Genomic DNA, 24,259 nt, shown 5'->3' with positions numbered 1-24,259 from the left:
TGGCCTCTACCCCCTAAATGTCAGTAGCGCCCTTCCCCCACACACTTGTGACAACCAGAATGTCTCTAGACATTGCCAAATATCCCCCAGGGGGGGAGGGCGACGACAAAATTGCCCCCAAGTTGAGAACCATAGCCTTAAATGGATCAGTAAAACTGTGGCTGCATAAATCAAGATGGGATGGAAATTCTGAAATCCAATACTGCCTCTCCCAAAAATAGTCAAGAAGTAAAAAGAGCCCGCAATGTCCTGTATTCCTTGGGCGCAGAAGATCTGGTTTGGCGTCAAATGCAAACGTCTGCTGGGAGGAGGGAGGGCGCCTGGAGGCCGGAGCAGTTGTGTGCCTTGGCCCAGGCCACACGGAGGCAGAGTCCCTGCAGAATTAACCGGATTATCGCTGGGTCTCCGTGTCCCCTCGCCCTGTGTGGATACGATGGAGGGCAGGTCATCCAATGACCACAGGGAGTACACAGGACCAGCGTCAGTCCTGGGAGAGTCGAATCAGAATGTTGGACCGTCTGCCTGAATCTCAGTGAAGCCCTGGAATTCTCTCTCGCCTCATAGCACTCATCCTGGTTTATGGCGATGGGTGGATTTGTGTAATTGTTTGGTAGCTGCCTCCCTGCGGGATTCTGGCCTTGGGGAGCACAGGAACCAACACTGTCTTGCTCCTCAGCGAGTCCACAGAACCTTGCCTGGTGCCTGGTGTGCAGTAGTGCTCAGCAAATATTTGTCGAATGATTAAGGGGGGTTGTTGGATCGCAGAGGGATCCAGAGAGACAAAGACCGGCTTTTCGGCGCTCCCCTGGAAGGCTCTTGAGCTTAACGGTTCCCAGAGTGAGGGAGTGGGGCTGGAGACCTCAGTTCTAACACAGCTGGTACCCATGTGGGAGATGTGACCTCGGTCGCTCACTCCCCGGTTTGCACCCTAACGTGGAAGGAGATGGTGTCCCCGTCCTCTGACCAAGACCCTGGCCGCAGGACACACCTTGTGTGAGCCCGGCAAAGGCTCAGTCTTGGCAGGGGCGCACAGGAGCGTGCATGCATCCGTCCTCCGTCTAGCCTTGAGCACCTGTTGGGTGTGCTGGTTGCCAGCAGGGCAGAAAGTCCTGGATCCCGCCTCCCCAGGCCTGGTCTCTTTCTGCAAGTCACTTGAGGATGCTCCTGGTGCCGTGTTGGGTGACAGCCGTGGGCATGCGGGGGTCACTGTAAGTTTGCTGCCTGCAGGGCGGTTGCTGTCCCTGAGTTTAGCAGAACAGATTTGAGTGGAGCAAGGAAATGGAAGCGCCCTAATATTTGCAGCTCTCTCCGGGCTGATTCTCCGGCCAGAGTGCTTTACGTAAAGGGGTACACCTGCAGCCGGCTCCGAGGCCCCCCTCTGCTCGACTGCATGAGGTCAGAGGATGGTGACGTCTCCCTGACTCCACGCGCTGAGCCTCGGTCATTGCCATTTGGGGTCCTCCCTTTTCCTGACTGTGAACCCCCTCCCTGGAATCTTGACTTTCAAGGGGGCAGGAGGTGGGCGGAAACTTTGGGGGGCTTACACAGCTGAGTGTTAGCCACAGGGTCGGGCCAGCTGGTGGCTGTCCCTGAGCACATCCGTGGGCACCCCATGCCCTCCAGGGTGGGGGTGCTGCATGGTCACACGCTGCAGGAGAGGCTGCTCCCCTGTAACCTCTCTTTTGCTGACCCAGGAAGGCTCTGGAGGGCAGCGGTGGGGAGGGCTGTGGAGTCACTCAGCTCTATCTTCTTGTAGGCCAGGGCTGCTGTCCAGTTAGAAGGAGGTGGTCCCTCGTTCATTCATTCGACAAACATTTATTGAGCACCCACAGTATTCCAGGCTCTCAGAGAGGCACTTTATGTGGATTGTTGTCTCATTTAATCCTCATAACAGCCCTGTGCGGTGGGCATTCTTAGGGTTCTCCTGCGGAAGAGGGCATCAGGGATCAGAACGGTGAAATGACGTCTTAGTGTCACAGTGAGTAAGTGGAGAGCCAGGACCCAACCAGGTTTGATCACAGGACTCACTCTCCTTAAAGCCACACCCAGGGCATGTTGGTGGCAAAAAGGGGCACCCGAGGGCCCCCCGCAGGACTGGAGGCTGCTTCAGACCCTGGGTGCAGTGGGCCCCCCATTTTCCATCAGGCAGGCAGCCACATCCCGGGCAGCGGGACGTAGGCAGGTGGGCTCACAGTCATGGCACCTGGTGTGGTTTCAGCACCCAGGGCAGAGGGCGTACGAGGAGGGAGCTTAGGGTCTCTTCGTAGGAGCAGCATCTGTGTGGGCGGCATCTGAGTTATCCGGTTCCTCATGAGTCTCATTACAGGGCTGGTGGGCACCAGTTAGGTTCTCGTTAAAGTTGCTAATGAAAGAGGACCCGTGTTTGGGATGGGTTCCCTGTGCTGGTCATGGTCCTGGATGTCGCCCCACCCCAGGACGGCAAGATTCAGGACAATCCATTGCAGGGTTGAAACCACCTGTCCACTCTCCCCGCCCCCAGCCATGCCAGCCCAGGCTCCCCTGCTCCCTCCTGCAGCCCCAGGCAGTGTCTTCTCAGAGGCTGAAGTTAATGTGAGGGGATGGGATGGATGCATTGGCCCATGGAGGGAGAGGCAGCCAGCTCCGGGAAGCTCCAGGAGAAAGGCGTGGACAGACCTTGGGCCTGGTCCTGGATCTGCTTCTGATGAGCTTCTCGACCGTGGAGAAATCTCTCTGCTTACCTCTCTGAGCCCGTGTCCTCCTCTGGAAAGTGGGGCTGCTCCCGCCTCGCCATGGGATGGGCCTTGCAGGTGTGGTGGGACCTCACATGGCCACATCTCCCTTACAGGTGCGGAGGACAGAGGCGGCTGGAATGACGCCCGCATCTGGGGAGGGCAGCACGTTGTTAAGGGGAAACGGTTTGAATCTAAGTGCTGGCCGCTGTGAGAGGTCAGCCAGAGCTTTCCTGGACCATGTGGCTGAGGCTGCTGGGTCCCCTGCAGCTCTGTGCGGGGCTTGGGTTTCAGGAGACCTCGAGGCTGCCTGTCTGGCTCCCCCTGCCGTGGTCGGGTGGGCTGAGCTATCTTTAGCTCTGAGTTTTGTGAAGGTGATTTCTTCCTGCCCAGAGCTCTCTGTGGGACGAATTGCACGGCCCCCTCCCCGAGAGAGGCAGAGCCTGGGCCTGGAGAAAGAGATGGAGCCAGCCTGGGCCCTAGTGGGCTTTAAAAGGGAGGCCCCTTCACTCTCGGTGGCCAGCCAGCCTGGGGCACCCGCCCCTGGCCTTGCCCCGTGGCCACAGCTGGAAGCCGTCTGCCCCTTCTTTGGAGAGCTGGACGTGCTCCAGGCTCCGTCACCTGCCTGTGTGGCGGGGCCAGCGTGTGCACCTGCCTGCCAGAGTGGCTGCGGCTGGCAGCCCGTGGGGCTTGGGGGTTCTGTCCCCTCTTCCGGACGCATGCTTCTGACTCATCAGAGCAAGAATGTGAACTTTTTGGGAGCAAGTTTTTAAAAATAGTCCAAGTCCCTCCTCCTGCCCTGCCCCACCCCCTTCTTCTGATCCCAACCTGGCGATGGCCCCAGACCTCTTCCCACACTGGTTCTGGGGAGCCGCCTCTTGCACAGCTTGGCAGCGAATCTGTTTGTGAAGCTGTCCTGGGAGGAGCTGTCCGGGCCACAGGCTGACTTCAGGCCGGAGGAGGCACAGCCCGGAGTGAGTGCCCCACGGGTCCTGGCCGCCTGCTCCCCTCCCCGAGGGTGGTGGCGGGACTGGCCCCGGGCCGCGTGGCACCAGGGATTCCTTCATTCCTTCAGCAAGTGTGCGTTGAGGTCTCCTGTGAGCCAGGCACTCATCCAGGGCCGTGGAGAGAGCGATGAGCAACAATGATAATGCCCCGGCCTTTGTTGAGTCTACCTTTTAGTAGGAGGAGACTGATACAAACAACTAGAGTACACAGATGTCTGGAGGTGTTACATACCACAAAGACGGGAAAGCAGGGTCAAGGAAAGAAGCCCAATGGAGATACGTGTGCTGTTTTAAAGAGAGTGGCTGGCGAAGGCCTCTCTGATATGGTGACCTTTGAGCAGAGCCCTGAAGGAGGTGAGGGAGCCATCCATGTGTATGTCTGCAGAAGAGTGTTCCGGGCAGAGGGAACAGCAAGTGCAAAGGCCCTGAGGTAGGGTGTTTGAGGAGCTGCGGTGGTCCTCACGATGAGGGTAGAGTAAGCCATGGGGAGAGAGGATCTGAAGTCAAGGAGGTAGTAGGGAGCACGTCCTATAGGGCCTTGTAGGTCAAGGTGAGGACCCTGGCTTCCACTCTGAAGGAGGTAGGAAAGCATTTGAGGGTTTGAGCAGAGGAGTAACCTGGCTGCTGTGTCGAGAACAAAGCATGTGGGGTGGTGGGTGGAGGTGGAAGGAGACGAGTCAGGGGCTAGTGTAACGGTCCAGGTAAGAGGTGATAATGGTTTGGAGCAGGGCGGCAGCAGGGGAGTGGCGAAAAGTGGTCAGATTCTGGACGTATTTGGAAGGTAGAGCCAATGAGGTTTGCTGATGGGCAGGATGTAGCTGTGAGAGAAAGCAGGAGTCAAGGACGAGTCCGAGGGTTTATCCTGAGCGCCTGGCAGGCTGGAGCTGCCCTCGGGTGAGAGGGGAGCCTGGGAGGAGCAGAGGTGGCCATCAGCGGTTTGGCGTGGATGTTAAGTTCAAGATGCCAGGAGACCCTGGAGCGGACAGGCTGAGTGGCTTGCTTCTGGGCAGAAGTCTGGAGCTCAGGAGGGCTGGCGACATTGCTGTAGACATGGTCTTAAAAGCCACAAAACCGGTGAGATGGCCCAGGGAGGCACAGGGCCAGACGAGGTCAGAGTCCCGAGCCTGGGAGCGTTTGGAGGTCCTGAAGATAGGATTTGAGTAGAGTCTGACCCCAGAGCCCCTGCCCTCGGCTCTGATCTGGAGTGAAACACAGGCCTGGAGTCCACCGCGCTCCTGTGGGCTCTGTGCCCTCCTTGACCCAGGGGCACTGCCCGGTCAGAAATGGGGGCGAGGCCCTCATCCCACTTTACGCGCGTGGAGTCACCTGCGGGCCAGCCCTGCCGTGCTGGTGCAGGTGCAGGTCTGTACGTCCGGCCGCCTGTTGTTTGCTGCTTGAGGACAGGGACCTGGGACTCTCTTTGGCTCCTTGGTCCCCAGCAGCGCAGCAGGTGTGGGTGGCCTGTGTGTTGAGTGGCGGAAAGGATGAGCGACTGTTTCTGTGAGCTGGTGGAGGTGAGCTTGACCCCTGGAGCTAGGGAGGGGGAGTCAGAGTCACAGAGGGGCTGGACGCCAGTCTGCGTGCGAGTCCTCCAGTGGTGGGACCTGGTCTCACTGTGCCCCAGGCCACTCAGGGACCTTAAGTGCTGCTGGGGTGGCCACTTGGGCTACCCGGGCGTTTGAGGATGAGGCAGTCCTGCCTCTGCCTGGCTCTCCTCGAGGCTTTAGGTCAGCTCGCTGAGTGGCCGGGAGCAATCCTGGGCCTGCCTTTGGCTCCCTGAGATGCTTGGGGTGGAGGGGAGCTGGGGAGGTGGGTCCCACCTGTGCCTGCTCCCCTCCCACTTCCAACTGCAGGCTTCGCCGCGAGGCGCCCTCCCTGTAAGCCCCCGCTCCTTCTGGCCTCTCTGCCTGCGCCTGGGCCATTTCTGCAGCCTGGACCATCCGTCCTGCCCTTGCAGCAGCTCTGTCAGATTGCATGGAGTCATTTCCTGGTCCCGCCTCATCCTTCCCGGGGGACTTCGGGCAAGTCGCTCTGCCGACCTGAGCCTCAGCTTCCCTGTCTATGGAATGGAGGGAACACACCCAGCTCTTGGGTTTGGTTCCAGCATGAAAATACTAGAGCCGCACTGTACCGAATTGCTGAGAGGTGGGCTTCAGATGGGGAAACTGAGGCTCAGAAAGGTGAGGGGTGTCACAAAGTCAGTGCAGTCCCCTTCCAGCCTCCAGGTGTGTGTGCCATGGGGCCCCATCACAGTGGCCACTCAGGATGTGGCCGAGGATCTGGGACCCTCCGGAGATGAGGGCGGGCAGCTCAACCAATAGTAGGAGGGTGTCACCGGGCCCTTCAGCTTCCTGACTCCCCTTGCCTGGCTGGGTCGCTGGGGACAAAGGGGTTAATGTGCCTGGGGGCTGTGACGAGGAGGAGGAGGAGAAAGAGGAGGGGCTGGGGTCCAGTCTGGCAGCAGCCCCCTTCACAGGAGTCCAGCAGCTTCTCCAGGCTGGCTCTGGTTTCCCAGGCAACAGCCCCCAGGGGTCCCCTCTGCCCAGAGGCCTCCTCCTGGGGGCTGCTCCCCACCTGTCCTGCCTGGGCGTCATTGACCCAGGGGCACCCCTGGGAGGTCGAAGGGGAAGGGGAGGCGGGCGGGGGACGCCAGCTCTGGGCCCTGGACAGAGCCTCCATTGTCTGAGGCTTCAGCCACGGCCCGCAGCCAGCAGGGTGCGCCTCTCAGAGCCTCTCTCCCCCTTCCCGCCTTAGGAAGCCCATTGAATGGTCTGGCGCCCATCAGGCGAGGGAAGGAACTGGCTCTGTTGTCCCTCTTGCGTTGTTCTTCGGAGGCTCCTGCCGTGGGCTGGGGAGGGCCTGGGAGAGTGCCCCCCCACTCACCCCTGCGCTCACGCCACTTGCTTACTCAGCACCTGCTCTGTGCTGGGGTCCCCTGAGGACCAGCCGGAGCCTCCTGCCCTGGCTTCCCGGCTCGCAGCCCGGTGACTCCCCGTGCAGGAGCTGGGCAGCCTTGGGAATGTCCCTCAGTCTCTCAGCCTGGTTTTCCTCATCTGCTAGGGGAATTAAATTAACAAAAACTGTAAAATGTTCAGCACGGGGCCTGGTGCATGGCAGTGTCAGGAGACATCAGCTATTATCATTTCGAAGATGATAATTTTGTGATCTCAAGGGAGACAAGGGTCACAAAGGTCAGGGCTGGTATTCTGATGGATGGCCGGCCCGCACTCAGTTGAGAGTCTGCACAATGGCATAGCCGTCTTCCTCCAGGAGCGGCAGGAGCTCTGGGAAGGGAACGAACCTTTGTTAAGAACCTACCAGCATCGTCAGACGTCGTTTCATTTACATCCACATCTGACGGACAGGACAGGAGGCAGGGAGAGGTTGAACGCCTGCCCGGCGTCTCACCACTGGGGATTCGGCGTCTGAGCTGGATCTCTCGGACCCCAGCCTCAGCCCTTGCCACGCATCTCCCATCTCTCTGTCCGGGGCTCTGAGTTCTGGTCGTGTTCCTCCTGCTGTGGCTCCACCGATGTTTTCTGGGAGCCGTCTCCCTCCGGAGTCTCCAGCAGGTGGCCATGAGGGCCTCCGAGGGCAGAGCTGGGGGCGTCCGGCGCCCTGCACACAGTAGCTGCGGGTCCCTCTTCCTGGTCGGGCCCACTGTCCAGCTTGCATCCCCTCTGCTTCCCCCCGGCTCTGGTTTTCCTGGACAGGGCAGCGGACACCTGGGAGGGCAGAGGTCCCCACCGGGGCCCATGGCCCTCCGTTCTTCAGGCAGGGAGCCCCAGGCCCAGGGACGCCCAGCCTCACGGGTTCCACGGTGAGCAGATCCCAAGCAGATGAAGGTTCTCAGCTTCTGGGTTTAGTCCAGTTCGGCAGCCGTTGTCTGGCGTGTCGGCCGGTGCTCCAGTCCCCGGGATGAGAAGAGGCTACAGTCTAGCGAGGGGACAGTTATCACAGAGGCCGTACGTGTCCCAGAATCACCTGAGCTCTTTGAAAATAGAGTTTTCAAGCTCTGCTACTGAACCAGAATTGGGGGCCTGGGACACTTTTTATAAAGCTCCACAACCAGGCTTGGGGACCACTGCGTGAGATGGATCTGGGGAGGCCTCACGAAGGACAAACCGGGCCTGGGTTTTGAAGGTTGAGAAGGAGTTTGCTTGCTGGTTATGTGAGAGAATTCTGCTTGGACAGAACAGACAGCCTGAGCAAAAGGTCCAGAGATGTAAAAGAGGTCGTCAAGGTCATGGGCCTGAGACCCTTTCCTGAGAGCTGGAGCCGGGCACGGCAGCTGCTGGGACTGGAGGTCAGTGGGGAGGAGGGGAGCATCGTGGAGGGCCTTGCTTAGGACCTGGACTTCCTTCTGAAGGCAATGAGGGAGAGTCCGGGGGTGTGTGTCGTGGAGCGGTCACTGTGGCAGCAGAGATGGGGTCGGGTCGGCCAAGCGCACATTGGCCAGGGCTGGGAGCCAGAGACCTCTGGGAGGGTGCACCCCCTCGTGGAGGAGCTCTGGTCCTGACCGGCGCAAGCCCTGGGCCTCCTCCCCTGTCCTGTGCTTTTTCCCTGGCTTCCAGAATCAGACACGGGTGCCTCTGAGGCCTGGTTTGGGATGGGTGCCTGGGCCCGAACCTGTTCCTTGTCTCCCTCTATGCGAGGCTGGGTGGCAGCCACCCTTCTAGTGAGGCTGCCTGGCTCGGATGTGCCAGCATCTGCTGCTTTCCCAGCTTCCGGGACTGACTTCTTGCCTGCCTCGACCCCCACCGCTCTCCCTGGCCCCACCAGCCTCTCCCCAGAGGCCGGCCTCCCCGCTCCTCCGACGCCCCCCAGGTGTGTTTCTCCAGGCCACGCTCAGGAAGAGGGACTGGGGTGGGAGATGGCTCAGGATGGGGGAGTTTCACAGGCTAGGGAGGAGAGGGAGGGAGTGGGGCCGGAGCTGGCTGGGGAGCATTTCCTACTGGGCCTCTAGGCTGGGTGGACTTTGAACCCCAGAGGGAGGAAGAACTGGTAAGTGCTTGCTTTCTTAAATTAGAGCCAAGAAGACCCCTGCTGTGGTGAGCAGGGCTGCGAGGGTGGAGGGAGGTGATGATGCTGGGTGGTCAGGGTCACTGAGCTTATCCTCTGGGGCACACCCTCAGCCCCAACCTGCTCCTCTGCGTCTGGCCCTGTCAGCGTGGTTGAAAATCTTCCTGCAAGTTGTTCTGCAGGGTGTGGCTGGAAAGAGCACGGTTCAGTTCAGGGGCTGCCTGCCCAGCCGGTCTTGGCTGTCCTTTTTAAAGATTTTATTTTAGGGGCCGGCTCAGTGGCGCAGCAGTTAAGTTCTCACGTTCCGCCTCTCGGAGGCCTGGGGTTTGCCGGTTCGGACCCCGGGTTCGGAACATGGCACTGCTTGGCAAAAAGCTATGCTATGGCAGGCGTCCCACATATAAAGTAGAGGAAGATGGGCACAGATGTTAGCTCAGGGCCAGGCTTCCTCAGCAAAAAGAGAAGGATTGGCAGCAGTTAGCGCAGGGCTAATCTTCCTCAAAAAAATAAATAAATAAATTTAAAAAAAGGAAAAAAAAGATTTTATTTTATTTTCCTTTTTCTATCCAAAGGCCCTTGGTACATAGTTATATGTTCTTGGTTGTGGGTCCTTCTAGTTGTGGCATGTGGGACGCCGCCTCAGCGTGGCCTGATGAGCGGTACCATGTCCGCGCCCAGGATCTGAACTGGCGAAACCCTCGGCTGCCGAAGCAGAGTGCGAGAACTTAACTACTCGGCCACGGGGCCAGCCCTTTGGCTGTCGTTTTTAAAGAGATGACCCCTAGGAGAAGAAAATCTCTTATAGCCCTGCCCCCCAAGCACAGCACTGTTAATGTCACAATGACGACAGAGCTCCTGTTCCCGAGCGCTCACTCTGTGCGGAATACCTCGCACATGGCACTCCGCCCTCGTTGCATTGGCCCGGAGCCCTGCGCACAGACAATTGTGAGAAAGGTGTTAGTGAACTGCCGGCGCGTGGCCGAGCTGGGATTTGAACTCAGATCTAGCACCTGATCGCGTCCTTTTAACCACGGCCGTCGCGATTCCGCCTCTCCAGTACCGTGGTGCTGCGGGCAAGTCCCTCCCTCCTCTGGACTCAGTTTCCACATCCGTGAAACCAGAGCTACACCGTCTTGTAGCTGCCTTCTGGTTCCGACACGCTGTGATGCTTTTGGGATAGTCTTCTTTCTAGAAAGGAGGCTGCTTATTTTCATTCGTCTCATCATAATGCTCACTGTAGAAGATCTGGAGAATTCGGAAAAACAGAAAGAAGGTACAGAGAAAATCTGTGACCCTGCTCCCGGAGCAGACACCGTTAACATCTCAGTGAGGCTCCTTCCTGTCCTCCTCGTCCGCGTGCTTTCAAACACAGCGGGATGCCCGTGGTTCTGTCCTCCCTGGGCCACTGCTGGCTTCCGTCCCTCTTCTTCACCAGCTGGACGGCCTCTTTCGCCACCGTCCCGGCAGGAAGGTTCTGAATTGCTTTTCAGAGAGAGGTTCCTTTCAGGGGCATTGCAACACACTTCTTTTGGCTCAGACTCCCACCTTGGAAGCTTCTCGACCACGCCTAGCTCAAGGAGACTTAAAAATCAAAATAAGAAAGGAAACAGCTGAATGACTTCTCCTGTCTGCTCAGCGCTTTCGCACCCGTGCCCCGGCTCCGTGCGTGTGGCGGCCTGTGGGACCGACTGGGCAGGGGCGGGATGCCCACTGTGCCCGGATGGAGGGCGGGTACAGAGAGGCCTGAGCTCACATGGAGAGGATGGGGCAGAGCCCAGCCAGCAGGTGGACCCGCTGCCCAGCCCGCTGCCCCCAGGTCCCCACAGCTCGAAGCTTTAGGCTCTCGGGGTCCCCCCGTGAACCTCCCTCAGGGCTTACACTCCTGGGGTGCAGAGTCCAGACAGAGGGTCCTATTTGCTGTCCTGCATTGTGTTGACCAGTGCTGCCTGGGGCTTTGCAGTTGGCCTCAGGTGTGCTGCTGGGAGCCCCGGGGGCCAGGTTGTGGGACCTCCACTTTACAGACGAGGACACTGAGGCTCGCCTGCCAGTGGATCTGAGATTCCCACCTGGGTCCCCAACTCCCAAGGCGGAGCTGTGGTCCTCACAGCTGTGCCACGAGTGTAATGACAGTCATAGACCAGTGTGTCCCAGGGACCCTTCCGTGAGCTTTACACGTGTTCACTCTTAATTTTCTTAATAACGCTGTGAGGTGGGTACTTTTTAATCCTCGTTTTGCAGATGAGTAAACTGAGGCCTGGAGCTGGCGTTAAGCAGCTACTCAGTTGTCAAGGTGTCATAGCCCCTGAGTGCGGGGACCCTGGTGGTGTCAGGTCCCTTGAACTCTTTCCTGACTATTGGGCCACCAGGGCCTCTGGCGGTGGCAGTGGGCTGCTCTGAGCCATCCCTGCTTCCTCACCCACATCCTTCTGAGACTAGGGACGTGTTTGTGGAAAATTGTGGCCACAGGCCCATGAGTGAGCACGGGGCTCACGGGTCTGTGTCTGTGCTTGGGGACCTCCCAGCCCCAGGTTAACTTGTGGCAGGTGCCCCCAGATTCCAGCCCCGAAGTCCAGGGAGGCAGTGATTAAAAGGAGTGAGACCGTGTTTGGGGTCAGTGCCCCTCATAGAATCCTAATGTTGTCACCTTGTTCCCTTGTCTCTGTGACCTTGGGCAAATCCTCACTTCTCTGAGCCTTGGTTTCCTGTCTGTAAATGGAACGATGCACATATGGCTTCGAGCTCCGATTGTGTCGGTGTCTCCCTTCCTTCCTAGGGACAGCCCTGGGCTTGGGGCGGAGGGCGGGAGTCGGCCCTGAAGGGTGCGGAAGAAGGGCAGGACACCTGACTTTCTGGCTTGGAGGGAAGTCTCCTGGGTTTCCGCATTATCAGAAAGTTGTGTTTAAGGAGCAGTTTGCACATGAGCCTGGGCTGGTGCCTCCTTTTTCTTTCTGTAAAATGGCTCTGAGTCCCCGGCTCCCTCCAGAGTGGTTCCGAATGGGCGCACGGGGCTGGGGAGCTGCTGGAGGATGCCGCGCACTCTCGTTTGAGCTCTCCACTCGCAGGGGTTCCGCGGACATTTTCGTTTGCTTTCCCAAGCCCTTTGCTGAAGATAACATTTCAGTCCTGAGAGTTTTCAGTGTGGGGCTAAAAGGCACTGTCACACGCGTAGTGGAGAGCAGTGTGCCTCTGTCAGAAGGGAAATGCAGTTCTGTTCTCTGACCCAGCAGATCCGTCTCTAGGAACGCGCCCTGCAGGTTCACACGTCCGTTCGCCCGAGGCCCTGTGTGTGCAGGACGGTGGTCCCTGCCTTGTTTATACCACCAAAAGCCTGGAGAAACCTCAGCGTCCTTTGGCAGGGATTACGTCAATCATGGCGTATCCCCCCAAAATACCTGCAGCAGGTGGAAAACTGAGACTGATGCCCATGTTCTGAAATGTCGCCGAGGTTCTTAAGCAAAAAACGTAGCCGCAGCACAGTGTGCTTCCTCCTGCATAAAATGAGGCACATATCCAGGTGCGAGCTGGCGATACCTGGGATAGTTCTGGAAGGATCTTAAGGAACCAGGAACAGTGGTCACTTCCAGGGGATCAGGGCAACTGGGGTGGGAGGGAGACTTCCTTTTCATTGTACCCCCTTTGTCTTGTTTGGGTTTGGGGAGGCACTAGACATGGTGGTTGCTTAATGAGCACAGACTCTGGGGCCCATGGCCTGGGTTCAAACCCTGGCTCTGCCACTTCCTAGCTGTGTGATCTTGGGCAACTTACTTTAACCACTCTCGGCCTCATTTTCTCATTTATAATTTGGATTAATATATGTTAATATTATTTGTAGGGGCCAACCCTGTGGGTGAGCGGTTAGGTTTGCGTACTCCGCTTCCGGCCCCGGGTTTTGCCAGTTTGGATCCTGGGCGTGGACATGGCACCGTTCATCAAGCCATGCTGAGGCGGCATCCCACATAGCAGAGGCAGAACGACCTACAGCTAGAGTACACAACTATGTACTGGGGGGCTTTGGGGAGAAGAAGGGAAAAAAAGAAGATTGGCAACAGATGTTAGCTCAGGTGCTAATACTTAAGAAAAAAATTATCGCTAAAGTGCTTAGAATAATGTCTGTAGGCATGTAGTAGGCACTAAGTGAATATTTGCTGTTACCAATTAATTGCTATTTACATGCATTCTATTTTTGTTTAGGAAGCCAGTTAATAAAAGTAAAGGTGGGCCGGTCTGGTGGCGCAGTGGTTAAGTGCGCACTTTCTACTTCAGTGGCCTGGGGTTCACCAGTTCGGATCCCTGCAGCCCTTTCATTCCTTCCACCCGTGTGCCATGGCCCGGCGGCCCCTTGCCAGCTGGCCACCCCCATGGGGCAGGATGGGGAGAGACAAAGAGAGAGTGAATGGCCTTCAGCGAGGCCGCAGGCGGGGCCTGGTGAGAGCGGCCGGACTCGAGGGAGCCGTGGTTACTGGGCAGCCAAAGGAGGAAGTGTCCGGCCATGACGGTTCAGGCGTGATCCAGCTTCTGGAACCCGGGGGCCTGAGTGTGATCCTGGCCTGGAGGGGGCTGGAGCCTCACCTGTAAGCCAGAGGGGACGACGGGGGTAGTCTAGCTGGACCCACCAGGCTCCCGAGGGTCCCTTAGCTTGGGGCTTTTGCTTCCTTTTGGAAGATCTGAGGCTGCGGGGCTTTCTGGGAAGATGGGGTTATGGTCCCGCAGCTTCTGGTTTTCTGGGTTAATGATTCATGATGAGTGGGGGCTGGGCCCTTTCCGGAGCTGTCCTGTGCTCCCAGAGCTGCTGAGAAAGGAGTGTGAGAGCCGGCAGGCGGGAACGCACAGGTCGTGAGCTGGTGACCACCCTTCTCTGTTGCCAAAACATCAGCCTTGAATGCCGTTCGATTCGATCTCTGGCTTCTTTTCACAGGCGAGCGGCTGGGACGGCGCTGGTCTGAGCTCGACCTTGTCTGATGGCTTCCTCCAACCCTCCTGCACAGGCTGCCAGAGGTACGGTACCCCAGGCTTCCTGCTGTCCCTCCTCCGAATGGGCCACTGGCTCTGGAGCAGGCCGACCCGTGTGAATCCTGGCTGCGCTGGCCGCTAGCTGTGTGCCCTTGGGCAAGTGACTTCACCCCTCTGCCTCTGTTTCCTCATCTGCAAGGTGGAAATGGTAATTTCCTCCTCACAGAGTAGGCTCCAGACGGGGCTTGATTCTTTGCCTGTCTCCCAGAGATCCCCAGAGAGAGGGGCAGAGCCCATCTGGGGATTGCACTGTGCTGGGGGGTGAAGCTTATGAATTGGGGGTGGGGCCCTGACGGTTGAGGGGAAGGGGCTGGGCTGTCCATCTCCATCTATTAAGGTACTAAGGTCAGGTCGACTAGCAGTGGTAAGGTGGCCAGAAACGGCAAAAAAAACAAAAAGCGAAAAAAAGAAGAAAAATACCTACTTATGCTAAAAAAGCGATTTGTCATTTATCTGAAATTCAATGCGATGTTCTGTGTTTTGTCTGGCAAGCCTAGCAGTGGGGCCTTGCAGGTGGAATCCAGGCCCCACCCTGGAGGAGCCGGACCCCTGCCGTTTCACCCACTGGGCCCAGCTTCCTGTCCTCTCGTCCCCCCTTGGGGGAGGCAGATAGCAGAGTGGTCACGAGCCAGGGCTTTTTCACCAGCCTGATGCTGCCACTGACACTGGGAGCTTAGCTGAGTAACTTGGTGTCTCTATGTCTCAGTTTCGTCACCCATAAACACAGGGTAGTAATGACACCCTCTCCCCTGTTGTCGCAAGGTTTAAATATATGTAATGCCCGGTGTGTGGTAATCAATCGCTCAATGAATGGGAGCTGTGATCACTGTGGGGTGTCGGCAGGACAGGCTGTGTGTGCTCTGCTCTGAGCCCCAGGCAGAGTCCAGGGAGTCGTGTCTTCCTCCGGGTTCTTCTCCAAAGGGTGGGGGGCCGGCATAGTGGGCCTGCCTTCTCCACCATGCTGGGTAGCCTCCCAGGTCCCCTGCCTCCTGGACTTGCTGGGGCTGGCTCTCCCGAGGATGGGGCGTGTCCAGGAACGTCAAAGGCGTGTGTGGCCAGCTGCAGTGGTGCCACCTGCACAGATGGGTGGGACGGGTGCAGTTCAGCTCTCAATTATCCAGGGAGGGGCCTCCCGATTTTTCCTTCTGATAAGGATAGATGTCTGACTGCCTGCGTCTCTGGAGCCTGGGAACAGAGCCTTGGGGACGAGCGCGTCTCCTGATTCATGACCGTGACTTTGGGGCCCAGAATGCCCCCCCGCTCTGGCCCCTGCTGCTGTGAGCACCCTGCACCCTTTCTCCCCCCCACCAAGAGGGCCAGACATGGAGAGTGAGAACAAAATCGTTTTGTGATTAAATGGATTCAGTTCCATTCAGCAAACATGCGATGAGCATGTATTTTTCCAGCTGTGTCTGATATTGCCGCCTCGTATCATCTGGTCCAACCAGGCCCTTTGCCATTTTCCGATCCTTTGAGAGCTTCTCCTGGTCTTACCAAATGAAATTCACATTCCCCCAAACACCTCTTCAGCCACCTTAGAGCTCCCTTCATCCTTACTCCCGCCTTCAGCTCTGCTGGGTCACTTGCTGTTCGTTCTCTGCACCTGCTGTGGCATTTAGCCCGGAACGCGGCCCCATGCGAGCCCGTCAGACGTTCGCTCATCCTTCAAGGCTCTGTGCAGGGCAGCCTTGTGCCCGAAGCCGCACGCAGTGTTGCAGCGGGCTGAGCCCCCTTGTCTCTTCCGGCACCGGCTCAGTCTCTGGGGTTTTAGGTTTTCTTCCTCCCCATCTGCCTGCCTCACCACGCGTTGAGCTCCTTCCTGTTAAGGGGCCCTATCTGACTTCTCCTGGACCCCCTGGCGCAGGGGCTGCTGGGGACAGTCCCTGGGATGCGGGCATGGCTGTGTTGATGGATGTGCTCACTGGAGCCACTGTCCTCTTAAAGGGACAAAGTGCAGAGGTGACCCGAGTCCCTGGACACAGCCTGTGCGCCGGGTGGCCTGTGAGTGTGGAAGGCCTGCCCACCTCACCCAGAGTCAGGGGCTGGCCTGAGACTCAGGGCAATCTTCATAATAATAGTGATGATGATGATGATGATGCAACGACGATGATGATAAGCAGAGTCATCATCGCAAGAATAGCTGCCCTTTAGTGAGCCTCCCCCTGGCCCCAGGTTTATGGGTGTTGATTCATTCCATCCTCCCAACAACCCTGTAAGGTGGGTACTATTATTGTCCTCATTTTACAGATCAGGACACTGCAACTCGGAGGGGTGGATGAGCTTGACGCTCACACAGCCGGACTATGGGAGAGCTGGAGTCTGGACCCAGGTGGTCTGACTGACACTGTAGTCACTACAATGGTGCCAGCCAGGTGCAAAGGGAAACCCTCCCCCATCGCCTGCCCCGCAGATTCCAGAGGGCAGGGACCAAGGCACTGAAGCCCCCCTTGGTCAGGATGGGCCAGTTTTGGTGGTGGCAGCCTCACAGGGAGATGACATATAGTAAAGACTGGAAGAAGGTGACAGCAGGAGAAGATACCTGAGGAAGAACATTCCGGGTCCTGAGACTGAAGGTGCAAAGGTCCTGAGGCAGCAGCACGTCTGGTCCATCCATGATACAGCAAGGAGACCCATGTGGCTGGACTGGAGGGAGTGAGGAGAGAGCAGTAGGTGATCCTACACACATATTATGTATCCATAACTGAAACAGGTGTCAAAAACCACGTCAAAAGTAGTACCAAATGTGATTTCATTAATATTTTAATACAATAAGTTAAAATGTCTCAAATAAGCAATTCATAACAAACGAAAATGCCGCCTGGGAATCCCCTAATTGATTTCATGACCCGCCAGTGGGCTGAGAACTGTGATTTGAAAACCGCTGATCTGGCTTCCGACTCAGGGAGCCCCTGGGTTCCTTGTTGATTCACCCCCACGGGGCCAGGGGTCCAAGGGCTCACGCGACTGGAAGGGGAGCTGAGACAGATCTGGGTTCAAGTCCGGCTCCCCACTTCTTAGCGGTGTGACTGTGGGCGTATCACCTGACCTCTGGAAACCTCGGTGGCCTCACTGTATAAAATAGGGGGTTGTGAGGCTGGAAGCGGCAGCCGTGTGGGGCACATTTCAGAATTGGCTTCTCTGCACCCAGAGAAGGAGCCTGTGCACAGGCCACAGATCTGCCCAGAGTCCACTGCTGCTGACGCCGGCCCCCGGGTCCCCAGAGCTCCCAGGAGGGGGGCTGGCCCCCACCTCAGTGGCCCCGTGTGGTCACCATCCTCAGAGGAAGCTGGGGGAAGGGGCTTCTTGAATTTGATACATTTGTACCTAAAATGTTCTGCTCCAGAAACCCCCAGGTCCCTGTGGGGGAGGAGTTGGATTCTTCTGGGCACAGAGACTGCTGGAATCGGCTGTGTCCATCTGTCCGTCTGCTGGTCCCTCCCTCCATCTCTCTGCTCCGTCCACCCCCCAACTCACTCATCCACCCACCTGAGAGCGCCTGCTGGGGCTGGGTCCGCGTGGACGAGGCGGCCCTGTGCTCGAGCATCTCAGGCCGGGAGGGGCAGGAATGACAGCACCAGATGTTCTCGGGTCACCCTTACACGTGCCAGGCCCTGCGCCAGGTGCTATAGCTACCCCGGCTGTTCTCAACTGGGGGCCATTATGTCCCCCAGGGGACATCTGGCAAAGTCTGGAGACATTTCTGCACAGCTGCAAGGTGCTACTGGCGTCTAGTGGGCAGAGGCCAGGAGTGCAGCTTCACATCCTGCCGTGCCCCCACGACAAAGACCACGTGCCCCCATGTCAACAGCGGTGAGCTGAGAAACCCTGACCCACATCTCAGTTTACACTCACATTAGCTTATGGGGTAGGTGCTGTCTTTATTCTCCAGTTTACAGAGGAAGAAACCAAGGTTCAGAGAGGTGAAGTGACTTGCGCAGAACCACACAGCTGGTAGGCGGCCCAGACAGGACGGGCTGAGCCCAGAGCTCATGCTCTGCACCGTATGGCATGAGCCGCGACAGGATGGCCCCGGCCAGCCAAGGAGGGCTGGTCAGCCTCATAGACTGTTAAAACCAGACCACACTGCCCTTTGGTTTTGGAGCCGGTTTGTGGGAAGGGGGAGTGGCTTAGCGGACTTGAGGTTCTGTTCAGGCTCAGATTCTAGGAGAGATGCTCTTTAGAATAGATAAGCCATCTCTTCACCCATTTAACGAGAGTCGCCTAGTTCCTACGCTCGGCCAGGCCGGGACCTGTCCCCTTAAAGGGAACAGTAGGAGGGCCTGCTCTTAGGGATCCGAGATTGGTAGGGGGAGCCCAAAGCATCCTTACACATTCTAGGAACAGATGAAGAAACAAAGGGCAAAGACAGGGAAGGGGGCCAGGACCGCCTTCACTTAGGGTGGTGGGGGCACTCCCTGCTAAAGCTGAGCTTTGAGGGGCGACAGGAGGACGTGGCCATGAAGGGGATCTCCCAGGTAGGAGAAGCAGGGTGTGAGGCCCGGCCGGGCAGACCTCCACGCTGGGAGCACGGCCCTCTATCTCTACCCCTGGCCAGTAGGCGCACTGGAGCCTGAAAGCTGGCTTCCTTCAGGCTCCAGACTCTTCCAGGCAGCTGTGTTTCACACCGCCACGCAGACCAAATAAAGTGCAGCATGCAGAACGAGCCTGTATGTGCCCATTCCTACATCCGCAAAATGCACAGACACGCATGCACACGGAAACACGCAGGAAGGTGTGTGCCCACGTGCACATGCGCAGATGCATTGAAAAAGCCCCTTCTCTTACAAAATAGCAAAATAGAAAACAAGAATATGAAAGACCTACAGTCAACTTCAGGTGTGTGTATGCTTACCATGGACGCTTTCTCCCTCCCCTCTGTCCACTGCCTGTCTGCTCAGACCCCCAACCCAAACACAGAACCCAGCAGAGGCACAGGAGGGCCACTTGGCCTGGGCACGGGTTTAATCTAGTTTCTGGGAACTGCCCTTGGGTCCTCACTCAGACCTGAGCTGCTCGCATAACCTCCCTTGACCAAACCCCGAAGAGGAGACCCTGCAGCCGGCTAAACGCCTCCCTCCCTTCCAGGAGATCAGCTGGTTCCCGGAGGCCCAGGCACCTCCCCCGAGGCGGAGGACGACCCTGGAGAGGCCTTTGAGTTTGACGACAGTGACGATGACGAGGACACCAGCGCTGGCCCAGGCGTCCTAGGGGTTGCTCCAGAGAAGGATGGAGCCGCCCCTCTGATCCACTTGGACTCCGCCCCTGTCACTGGTAAGGTGTTCTGGGAGCCTCGGGTGCTCCCATTTCCAGGCCTCTGGGGCTACAGCGAGTTTAGGGCTGGGTGGAAGCTCCAGGCCCCCAGTGATGCCTGTGGCCTCTCCGCTGTCCCCAGAAAGCAGGAAGGGAAAAACCGCTGGGAAGAAGCTGCATTCCATTGCTTCCCCTGGGAACCGGAGATTCCTAGCGTTCCTGTAGCATGTGGCCCACTTGGGCCCATCGTAAATGGAAGTGGCCTGGCTTGTGCTTTGGACCCAGTTGTGCCCAGGGCTCGTGTCTGTGCAGCACCCCCACCTCCCTGCAGCTTCTCCCAGGCAATCACCCCAGCCAGAGGAGCAGGCTCCCAGAGCTGCCCCCTCCCGTCGGCCATGGGGAGCCGGCGGCCTTGGGGGTGGAAGGGCCCTGATAAGGCTGGTGTTAAATGGCAGCTTCTGGACTCTTGATTCTGTCATCTGGGAGAGACTCGGGACTGGATTAGCAGGAACTTCCCGCAGGCTTGGGGACAAGGGGTTCCTTGAGGAGCTGGGGGGTGGGGGGCGGGCGCAGGCCCAGAGCAGGCAGGGCGGCTGGTTCCGGTCGGACTTAGGATGTGGGCCGTGGGGGTGGGGTGAGGTGGTGCAGGCAGGACAGGTAGGAGCTTAATGACAGTGCAGTGGCTGGGGGAAGGGAGGCAGGCACCCAGGCCGCCAGGCCCTGTCTCTGCCCCCCAGGGAGGCTGGGAAAGGGGGCGGGGATGGGCTGAGTCTATCTGGCCAGCCTCTGGCCTGACGGGCTCTCCCTCTCCTCTTCTCCTGCAGACCCAGACCCAGCGGCTGCACCGCCCCAGACAAAGTAAGTGAGCCTCGTTCCTTTGCTTTGGCGGCAGGAAAAAGAGGGGCCCCTGGGCGGGAGGTGTGGGAGGGGGCGCTGCGGCCCGCAGGGCCCCGCACAGGCCTTTGCCTAAGGAGGACACAGTTCCAGATCCCTGGCCCAGAGGAAAGAGGTCACTGCCTAAACTCATGCTACTCCTTCCTTTATTTTGCCCACAAGCCTGTGAAACAGCAGAATGCAGGCCTGGCTCCACAGCCTGGCTGTGCCCCTTGTTAGCTGTGTAGCTTGAAGGAGTCGCATAAACTCCCAAGTGTCAGTCTGTTCTTGTGCAAAATGGAAACAATGCAGTTCCCACCCCACTGGGTTGCGCCCCCGATGCTTGTCTCTGCCTTCACTGTTTGTTTTGCCAACACCTCCATCCCCTGTGACTGTCGTTGGAGACTCTGCCCTTCTCTACCTGGGAGCCTGTGTGATCAGGGCGCCTAGTGGCTAAATGCCTGGATGCTGGCATGCCCGCCTCGGCCTCCAGCCCCAGCCCCGGCCGTGGGTCCCTGTGTGTCACAGTTCTCTGGGCTTTGGTTTCTCATCTGTAAAATGGGCCACTGCCTCCTCCCCAGAAGAACAAAGAACCAGCCTTGCTTGATCAAGGCACTTGCTTTTAGCATGTTCTCTGTGGTCCTGGGTGGTCGGCTCGGGGTGGAGTGTGCGTTGGGTGTGGAGGCTGTGAGAGCTGAGGCCTCTGGGAGCTTTGTTCCCTGCTGCTCGCCGCCTGGCTTTGGGGACCTGGGTGCTCAGAGAGTCTTCTTCTAAGGGAAGTGTTAGTGGTGGATCTGGGTCCTGGGGTTTATGGCCAGGGACCCCGGGGTGGGGGGAGTGGTATTTGAGGCTCCCAGTGCCTTCTTGGTGTGCGCTGAGACAGGGGGCTAATTCTCAGGCAGGTGTGGCCCAGCTGGAGGTCTCAGAGATGTAGATTGTGGCCGGGGCACCTGGAGCCAGCGGATGGCAGTCCTGGATTCAAATCCAATGCCAGGAGTCCTGATATGTGCTCATTTGCCATCTGGAGTGGGCCGACCCTGCCACTGTGTAATTAAGGCCAGGAGTAGGGGCCCGTGGCCTCTCCTCCCTGATTAGCACCTGATGTGAGTCACAGCCCTGCCCCTGGGCTGAGGAGTTCTGAGATGGCTGTGATCTCCCAGCGATTCTAGCCCTCCGGGGTGGGCCAGGAAGGAAGCTGCCAGAAACTCAGTCTGGACAAGTGGACAGCAAAGGAACCCCAGGGAACTGGGACACTGACCCAGGGGGCCCAGGCAGGCGTCTTGGCTGAGCAAGTGAGTGTGAATTCACTGGTGGGAGAGGGGAGGGCTGGGGAGGTCCACATGGAGGAAGCCACTCAGCAGAGGCTGGGGTGGGGTGGGATACGGTGTGGGCAGCCAGCAGGTGCACCCCTACCTGGGGTCCGGTGCTCTTGATTCTCTCAGGCCACCCTCCTGGAGACCCTGTTCCCAACCTTGGGGTCAGGAGTGTGGCAGCATGAGCTGTCCCTGCCCGCCTTCTCTCTGTGTGTCCCGGATACCTGATGACTCTGCAGCCAGATCGTGTGCCTGGCCAGTGCCTGGTGCCACGCTGGGGCCGTGATGCAGCGGCTCCTACAGAGCTGGTGCTGTACGGTGTTGTGTTGTTTTCATTAGCCCACTGGGTCAGGACAGCTGAGAGGGGGCCGGGCATTTCCGAGAGAGGGGCGAGCCCCTGCCTTTGACCCACTGCCTCCTGCTCTGCCCCCCAGTGCCACCCTCTATCCTCACCCTGGAGCTGCTCCAGCCCCCTTGACTCCATCTCCTGGGGGCATGGGGGCGTGAGCTGTGGACATTCCACTCCCTGCTCAGCCCCTCACTAGCTGGGTGGCTTTGAGCTGCCTGGGAACCTCTGTGAGCCCCAGTTTCCCCATCCGTAAGATGGAAATAATAATAACCACCTCGAAGCTTCATGAGGAATAAGTGAGGCTGGTTGCGGGAAACACCAGCTGTTCCTAAGTACGCACTTCACATTCACTTCTGCTCCCGCCTCCTGTCTGGTTTGGATGCTTCCAGTATGACGGGGCCAGAGGGGCCGAGACTGTGTGCCCAGGGCCTCGGACTCCGGACTCCAGGGCTGGGCCTGGATCACTGGGGCAGCATCTCACCATCACCAGGCGTGAATAAGCATCGCTGGGAAGTCCCCTGAGTGGGGCCACGTTCACGGCACACGAGGCCCTGCAGAGCGTTGATCACCAGCCGTCCTCAGAGGCCTCCATTCCAGCCCCTTAATTTGACAGATGGGGACAGTGAGGGGCGGGCTTGCCCAAGGTTGCACAGTGAGGCTCTGGCGGCTTCCTGACTCCCTGTCCAGTGCTCTCGCCGCTGCTCCCGGCTTCTTTCCCTCCCTCCCCGGGCTCCATTTACTTAAGTTCCAGCTGCTTCCCTGGGTGATTCCTGTGGGAGAGAATCAGTGCAGATCACTTTCCTTCTCCTTGTTTTCCAAGAGAAAGGAAAAAAAAAAATCTTGATTTTCTTTTTCTTTTCTTTAACTTCCCCAAAGGTAGTCACCAAGCAAACACTGCTTTGCAAAAGGCAATCTCCAAGAGGAGGACGTTTCACCTCTTGTCACTGCATTTCCTCCACGGCTCCTGCCCTGAGGTTTGGAAACGGCCCTGGGCTGTCCTGGCTGCCCACCTGGCCTCCAGGGAAGTGGGCTCGGGTCGCAGGCACAGTTAGAACAACAGCCCACATCCGGGCCGGGCTGCCTGCCGCCTCCAAGTGACCTCCCTCCCATCAGGCTCATCTTTGCCTCCAAGTGACCTCCCTCCCATCAGGCTCATCTTCGGCAGCGGCGGGAGGGGAGGGGGCAGGGCCAGGCCTCATCCCCACTTCCCAGCGCCCCAGGCAGGAGCGAGGTGGGGAAAGTGAGGGCTGGAGTCCGAGTCTTCCAGGGCCTCCGGTCCCTGAGCCACACAGAGCTGGCTCCAAGTCTCGCTCTGCTCCTCACTAGCTGTGCGTCACTGGGCAAGCTTCTTCCCGTCCCCAGCCTCACTTTCTTAATCAGTAAAATGGGGATAATAGATCTGCTTTCTTGCCCGGCTCTGTGAGGTGTACATAGGTTAATGTTTACGCAATGCTTAGTCTGGCCTGCGCGTTCTGGCTGCTCCAAACCTATTTGCTGTTGTTTTTCTGGGCCCTGGTTTAGATTCGTTTTAGAGGGAGCTGGTTGGGCAGACAGACAGACAGATAGACCTGGGTGGGATGCGGCTCTCCCTGACCCGCTACCCCACCTCTCCGAGTCTGCACAGGAAGCGAATCCCATCTGCTGGGGGTGGTAGAGAGGCTGACCGAGGCTGACCGGCAGTCCAGGGGACCTCGGCAGGGACATTGGGCCCACCTCTGGCTGTAAGCCCTGTGGACTTCCCAGTCCCTTTGCCTGCTTGGCTGAGTTGCCCAGAGGAGGCAGCCAGGCTGCTGCGGGGTGAACAGAGCTGCTGGCAGTTGCTGGGGGCGTGTGGTGCTGAGGCCGGTGGGGGGGGGGGGGGGGGTGTGGGCAGTTTTAGGGTTGGGCCACCCTGCTCAGCAATCCCAAGGAGTGAGGGTGGCTGGGATGTCGTCTGTCCTGCTGCTGGGCACAACCAACCTTCCAAGTGCTCAGCCTCCAGGTGGCACTTTCCCTTTCCTCAGTGGGAACATTGGTTACCAGATAACAATAACAATGGCAAACAATAATAGTAAGAAGAATGACCTTGCTTGTCTGGGTACCAGACACCGAGCTACATGCCCAGTCCCGTTTGCTCCTCCTGTCTCTAGGCTGTAGGTACTGCCATCACCCACATTACAGGAGGGGAAATTGAGCCTCAGGGAAGTTGAGGGGGGCCATGGTTCCATATAGATAGTACCTGATCATTCAGAACAGAGACCAGAACCAGGGCCTCGCCGACCGGAGGCCAGGCGTCTGACCACTCACCACGCTACCCTCCAGGGACACGCTGCCGACTGCAGGGCCAAGCCCAGGCTTTGGCTCACGGGGGAGGGTGTGGCCGGCTCACAGGAATAATCCGACTGTGTGTGTGTTTATTGGGGTAAGCATTCTGCCTGCTAGGAGACGCTCTCTGAGCTCCTGGTGGAATGTTCCACAGACCCCACCTGGGGAGCCAGAGTGGCCTCACTCTGCCTGTGTGTGATCTGGGTGAGGCCCTTCCCTTGAAATGGGAGCAGCCCCCTAGGAGACGGGGACTGTTGATTATGCTCGTTTTGCAGATGAGGAACTGAGGCTTAGGGAGTTGAGGTATTTTACCTGAGATCTCGTGGAGCTGGTCAATGGCAGGGCTGGAGCTCGGCTGTCTGGCCCCACAGCCATCTGGCGGAGCCGGCAGGGTTGGCCTTTCCTGGTGGACTTTGCAGC

The 24,259-nt window shown here is 58.3% G+C and overlaps 1 protein-coding gene across 9 annotated transcripts in view; it reads left to right on the top strand.

Moving 5' to 3' along the window:
• ARHGEF10L (Rho guanine nucleotide exchange factor 10 like) overlaps window positions 1-24,259 on the top strand; it is a 152,675-nt gene that overhangs the window by 36,159 nt on the left and 92,257 nt on the right. For 8 of the 9 annotated variants that reach the window (XM_046660364.1, XM_046660363.1, XM_046660362.1 and 5 more), the window contains exons 2-4: window positions 13,656-13,735; window positions 18,836-19,021; window positions 19,825-19,858. In XM_046660364.1, the coding sequence (XP_046516320.1) occupies window positions 13,699-13,735; window positions 18,836-19,021; window positions 19,825-19,858 (257 nt within the window). In that variant the 5' untranslated portion in view covers window positions 13,656-13,698. Of the gene's footprint in view, window positions 1-13,165; window positions 13,312-13,655; window positions 13,736-18,835; window positions 19,022-19,824; window positions 19,859-24,259 lie in introns of those variants that run through there. The other variant, XM_046660355.1, reaches the window with a different exon arrangement.

The sequence above is a fragment of the Equus quagga genome, chromosome 5 (genome assembly GCF_021613505.1).
Source record: "Equus quagga isolate Etosha38 chromosome 5, UCLA_HA_Equagga_1.0, whole genome shotgun sequence".
Lineage (NCBI taxonomy): Eukaryota > Metazoa > Chordata > Mammalia > Perissodactyla > Equidae > Equus > Equus quagga.
Note: the sequence above shows the minus strand (reverse complement) of the source record. Positions and strands in the feature narration are given on the sequence as shown.